This window comes from Corapipo altera, unplaced genomic scaffold (genome assembly GCF_003945725.1).
Source record: "Corapipo altera isolate COAL_440 unplaced genomic scaffold, ASM394572v1 317, whole genome shotgun sequence".
NCBI classification, from domain to species: Eukaryota; Metazoa; Chordata; class Aves; order Passeriformes; family Pipridae; genus Corapipo; species Corapipo altera.
The window spans coordinates 973,284-979,283 of NW_020884989.1; the positions used below are offsets into that span (position 1 = coordinate 973,284).

The 6,000-nt window shown below is 45.8% G+C and overlaps 1 protein-coding gene across 7 annotated transcripts in view; it reads right to left on the minus strand.

The window, feature by feature from the left end:
* BORCS5 (BLOC-1 related complex subunit 5) overlaps positions 1-6,000 on the minus strand; it is a 75,866-nt gene extending 69,866 nt beyond the window's left edge. For 3 of the 7 annotated variants that reach the window (XR_003531424.1, XR_003531423.1, XM_027666264.1), the window contains exons 1-2: positions 5,632-5,990; positions 4,943-5,071 (exon numbers count right to left, since the gene is read on the minus strand). Coding sequence is in view for 5 of the 7 variants with exons in the window: in XM_027666264.1 (XP_027522065.1) it covers positions 4,943-5,071; positions 5,632-5,926 (424 nt within the window). In the remaining 2 variants the exon portion in view is untranslated. Of the gene's footprint in view, positions 1-4,942; positions 5,072-5,631 lie in introns of all 7 variants that reach the window. The other 4 variants (XM_027666266.1, XM_027666268.1, XM_027666265.1 and 1 more) reach the window with 3 other exon arrangements.

The window sequence follows — 6,000 nt, forward strand, 5'->3', positions numbered from 1 at the left end:
GCAGAAAATCCTGAGAAGTGAGATCTGACAAAATCTTGTCTTAAATGCAAAAAACTCTAAACATCCATCCTTCCTCTACACGCTATGCCAGAAAGAAAAATACATTTTTTAGAAAAGTAGTTTTCCTTCCTGAAAAATGACATCATAAAAAGTTGAAAGGTAAAAACAATCCTTTCAAGCTGCCTAACACAAGCTTATGTTTCATGTCATTGGAGGACAACACAAGATCCCCGCAGCATCAGTACACCACCACAGCTTTCACCACTGTTCTCTCTCACAGATTTCTCATCATCTCCCTATGCTTCTCTGCTGAAGTCATACACCAGCTATAATGAAAATAACATCGTCAAATTTTCCCTGAGATCAAAATGGCACTCCTTATGCTGGACCTACCTTTCAAGACTCTTTCTGCCACAGAACTTGGGCTTCCTTATTTATACTATTTCCAGGTAAACTGTATTCTAGACTTTTCAGAGTACAGGTCTCATTTTGTTCTTTGTGAAACACCTTTCTTGATAAATAACAAAGTAACATAAATATGCATAACAGGCAGCATAGTTAGTAAAGATCTCACTGTGTTAGCCATAATGTATTCACTTACTTCCAATTCATGACTATAGATCTTTGCTTAACGTGCCCTTAAAAGCATCAAGAACAGAAATGCCACAACCTTACTGAGCAACCTCTTCCTCTGCTTTGCCATTCTTAGAAAAACAGTGGTATTATTCGTAGGACAAGAATCCGGTTATTTTGGGCTAGAAGATGCTAATGAGCTGCACACAATGCTCCTCCTAAGGCTACAACATGAAGACCATGTATGTTTGACAGAGGAATGGAGTGCACAAGTAACTTGCTGCAGGTCTGCAGAGAAGATGCCTCTCACCTATGTGATATGCTTGGGAATGCAGGTAAGTCTCAGCAAACTCTGCTTTTTTCCTCTCAGTGCTGGAGGGATCAGGAGTTCCTATGACATGCTTGCTGCATGTGATGACAAATGCAATTTGCACATGACATAGCTGAACTATTCATAAGCCACAGTATTCAGCTGCATATCAGCACATTGCTTACACAGAAACAATCCCTGCTCTCATGGAAATTTGTACGCAACAATACAAAGACCATCGGAGAAAACAAAACAAAAAGGAAATTATCATCACATTCTTGTGCAGCAGGCCAAGCAGGCAGTAGCAACAGCTTCAACAATTAAATGTCTAGCATTAAAATTATTTTTTTAGTATTGAGATTTCCTCCATAGATAACTCAGAACACAAAACAAGGCTCCTGACTTAACTTCAAATAACTGCATGTCCATATTCAGAACTCACGGTATGTACCACTTATGCTCAGTACTCAGTATCACTTGTGCTTCGAAGGGATGTTGGTAACTGCTTCCTTCAAACAAGGAAGACAGGACAAGTAAAATGGCAGCACAAAAACGTAGTCAATATTTACAGGGGACTGGTGACAAAAAGTTTTTTCCAGTTACTACAGGTGTTGTTTTAATTACAGGTTAATTTTAATGTACAAGACCCACCTAGAGGAAAGTCACAGTCCTCCCTGCCCTGTTAGCAGAAGCTGAAACTCACTGCCTATCTGGCAGCTTTTGTCAACCAGTCAGGATCATAGAATCAGACGGGTTGGAAGGAGACCTCCAAGATCATCAAGTCCAACCCTTGATCCACTACCACCGTGGTTACCAGACCATGGCACTGATGCCACATCCAGTCTCATCTTAAAAACCTCCAGGGACAGAGAATCCACCACTTCCCTGGGCAGCCCATTCCAATGCCTGATTATCTGTAAAGAATTTCTTCCTAATATCCAACCTAATGGTCGCAATACCACCAGGTTGACCTGAGGAACCATGAAACAAGATTGGAAAGCAAAATAATTGCAAAATTCTGGGAGGATGAGAGGAGGCACAACAGTGTAAAGAAGCTTCTGCTGCTCGCACAGTGACTTTGCAGTGAGACAGTAACCCCTGTTTCTTTTGCTTCTTCATGCTGAATACCTGTCAATGCAGAATTCTAGGAAAATAAGTAGGAAAAAGTTTCTTTCCCAAGAAAGTTTCCATAGAACAAATAATGCTTGTTAAGAAAGACAGAGAGCCTTTTTACCAGGGCCTGTAATGAAAGGGCAAGGGAAAATGGTTTTAGACTGAAAGAGGGCGGGTTTAGAATGGACATAAGGAAGAAAATTTTATTATGATGAGGGTAGCAAGACACTGGAACAGGTAGCCCAAAGAAGTTGTGGATGCCTCATCATGAGGGGTCTTCATGGTCAAGTTGCTTTGAGCAACCCTATAGCAGCCTTCCAGTACCTGAAGGGAGCCTACAAGAAAGCTAGAGAGGGACTTTTCACAAGGGCTCATAGCTGTAATTCTAAGGTACAATTTTTTCCTGTAGAAGTTGAGGAAAATCTAGTATGAAAGATGTAATGGATATGACACTGGCATATTCTTCCAAGTGAAGAGTGCACAATGCTAAAGATTTTCAGCTTCACTGATCACAAGCTCAACTCAGACAGCTAGTAGGAACAAGTGTTTTTGCCTCTCAGGAATATGCAGTGTTTTACATGACCATGTGCTTTTCCAGTCCATTTATTTAATTATTAGGCCCCTTTTGAGACTTATAAGCAAAATAAAACTGCTTGGCATTGCTTACGCAAAGAGAAACTAAATAGAATAATGAAGCCCACAGGGAATCTAAGGTCACCTCTTCAGCTCCCCAAGCTGGCAGATCACAAGGCACAAGTTTTTAGAATTAGCTCCTAAAATCTTGAAACTTCTTCAGCCTTTCCAGACAAATAATCTTTCATGGAAGAATACAGATAAGAGACCAGTCCAAAACAGAACAGGTTCTCAACTGGGCCTGTGGCAGATCTGTAGTCCCTCAAGAGTCAACTCACTCAACAGGCACACACTGCTTTTTGTACTGAACACAAGTATCACAGTCTGGTTGTCCAAGTAATAACAAGTACTTGAGGCTGAAAAAGCTACTCACAAAAGCGATTCAGCATGCAAAACTCCTGAGCAGTCACCAGATACCATCACGTCTCAGGAGACTCTAGGGAAATAGCAGGCCAAGTTACAGGAACAGAAAGGAAGATTTCTGTCATACATCCACAGCTTCAGGTCCAAAGTAAGACCAGAGAAAGCAACACAGTCACCAAGACAACACATGCATGTTTAGGAGTTGAAGGACCTGGCCTGGTCATCTAGGGCAGTGCCCTCCAACTTTTCCATCTCAGCCACATGGCTGCTGCTCTCTCTTCTTCCTCACTTCCCACCCTAAGTCCTGTATCCTTGTGACCCAAACACACATACAAGAACACTGGCCCTGGAAGTGGTCATTAGTCCCACTTCCCAGGACTTCCTTCCACAGGACTTGTGCAACCCAGGTTTGCTCACCAGTTTGAGGCTGGGTAGAACTGAAATCCTTTGTCATCGCACTCTTACACATACACAACCACCTCTGTGCCAGATACTGTAGCATCTTCGAAATTTGGTCTTTCCTAACAAAAAACTTTCTCATTTCCTTTGTGGATTTGGGTTCCAGCATTTACATTTCAAGCTGTCGCTGGCATGATCCTTACATACAAAGCAGGACAAAGTATTTGCTTTACAGCCAAAGCATGCTCTGCTTTGTTTAATGCTCTCCCTACCTCTCTGCCTCTTCTGCTGAAAACAGCAGTCAGTGCTGCAGACTTCTAGACCTTATCTATCAGTACCCAACAAAATGCCAATTGCTTTGCCTGATAGGCTATCATAATGTCCACAATTTCTAGTCATGTTCCAGGGTCCTCATGTAGCAGACATAAACAAACAAAAAAAGGTAACGAGTTTCTGGCCAAAAAGTGATGTTGTGATGCTACGTTACCTCTAGTGATGCCTTTAGGGCAAAGTGGCTTCAATAACTTCCCGGCAGCCATGCATGAATCAGTGACCTAAACCCTCAGCTGTACAACACCACATCATTTCTTCCAGCAGTAGGGAGGACTAAACATCCCAGCTCCATCCTCTCTGTCATAGCAGACCTGCAAGGCATGAGCAAGTGCTGATGTCCATGTATGCACACACAGCAGGCCTTGCATTTCCAAAAAAAACACAGGCTCACTGAGTGTCCACTACACAGTACATCCACACAGATTTGCCAACCCACACTGTACCAGGGAGAGGAACCCAAGAGGAGGCTGCTTTTACCAAACAGGCTGCTCCAGACATCTCCCTTCCTAAGGGACTTTCAGATACTAATGATACTGTGCAGACTCCTCAAAAATACATAGCTAGAAGCCAGGCCACAAAATGCACAAACAGTTTTTTTTAAACTGTAAGCTTGACAGTTTTGATTGAAATCTTCACTTCCCTTTGAACAGAATAGAAAGAACACATAATGAGTGCAGGGGATGTACGAAAAAAACAGCGTGAGGAAAAGAAACAAAGAAAAGCCCCAGTCCATGTATCCCACCCAAAAAAAACAAGAGCAAAATCTGCTCTATGTTGGAAACTCCCATAAGATATCTTGATTTCAAGCAACTGAATGCATACACAGGTAGTTATGACTCTCAGAGAGTAACACACAATTGATTTTAAGAAACTAGAGCAAAACTGGAGACTGTGATCCATTATATATCAGAATGTAATACAGCATATCCCATCAACCAGTGGTACAGGGCAAGTTGGTATGCTTGGAACTCTTCTGTCTTCACAGAAGACACTCCACTGCAGAGATTACTAGCACATCTCTAAACCAGTTCATCCACCATTTAGAAGGTTGGGACAGAACAACAGAAAGTAAGGTTTAAAACAAGAGGGATAGTGAAAAATAGGGACAGAAATATGAACTTCAGTAGGAACCTCAGGATACACAAAGCACACATTCCATTAGGTAGAAAAGAAAAAAAAAAGATGGTTTTTAAAAACAGAGGAAGAACAATCACCCACCTTTCAAAAGGGGCTGAAAAGTTGGAATTTCCTGCAGTTTTATGACATCTGGATCATTGCTGACATTCCGTGAGGATTGTGTTCCTGGGGCTACCACCACAATGTCGTCCATTTTTGCGCGTTGCTTGGCTGGCAAAGGAGATGCAAAGGAAGGATATGGGAGGGAAAGGGAACAATCAAATTAATAAGCAGATTCCATCAGAATCTAACCCTATGTGAATGTTGCTCTATTTAACATTGTACAGATATGCTTTTTATAGTACAAACACATTACCGAGATCATCGGAAGACTCTAAGCTCCTTTCTCGCTTTCCAAATCGGGTAACAATTGATTCTGAAACACCTGCACCACTGACACCCTCCTCACTCCTCCTCCCTCAGCTCCACACCCACGTTGCCCACTGTGCTCCCACCTCTCCGGCTCTGCCTTCCCCGGCCTGGGCGGTGCCCCCTCGCCGTCACAGGAAGGGCCGGGCCGGCGCCCGCCGCTGCCTCCCAAGGAAACAGCTCTTCCCTGATCCACAGCCGCCGCCCCTCGCCACTGCCCGGGGGGCAGCCCCGTTCGCCGGGGGGCAGCCCCGTTCGCCGGGGGGCAGCCCCGTTCGCCGGGGGGCAGCCCCGTTCACGGCGCCCTGTCTCAGTCTCCCTCCCTCTTCCCCCCCCATCCCTGCTGGGCGCCGGGCACCGACCTGCGGCGCTGGGCTCGCCCGGGCGGCTCTCGGCCTCGGCGCTCTGCTCCGCTCCCATGGCGGCGGCCGCTCCTTCCCCGCCTCCCGCAGCGCGGTGGCAGCGCCGCGGCCGCCGCCCGCCCACGGGGTTCCGGCGGTGCCGGGTCACGGCGGCTCCGCCCGCGGGCGGGGCTGCGCTCGGGGCCGCCCAGCGAAGGGGGGAAGCGGGAGGGGCTCTCTCTTCTGCCCCACCGGAGTGGCGGCGAGCGGATACGGATGGGCCTCTCGGGCCAGGGCGGTGCAGAGCATCCCTCATCTGCTTGGGCAGGAGGTTGAGGGATGATCCTGCTCCGCTGCTCGGCCCTAGCGAGACGACAGCTGGAGTACAGT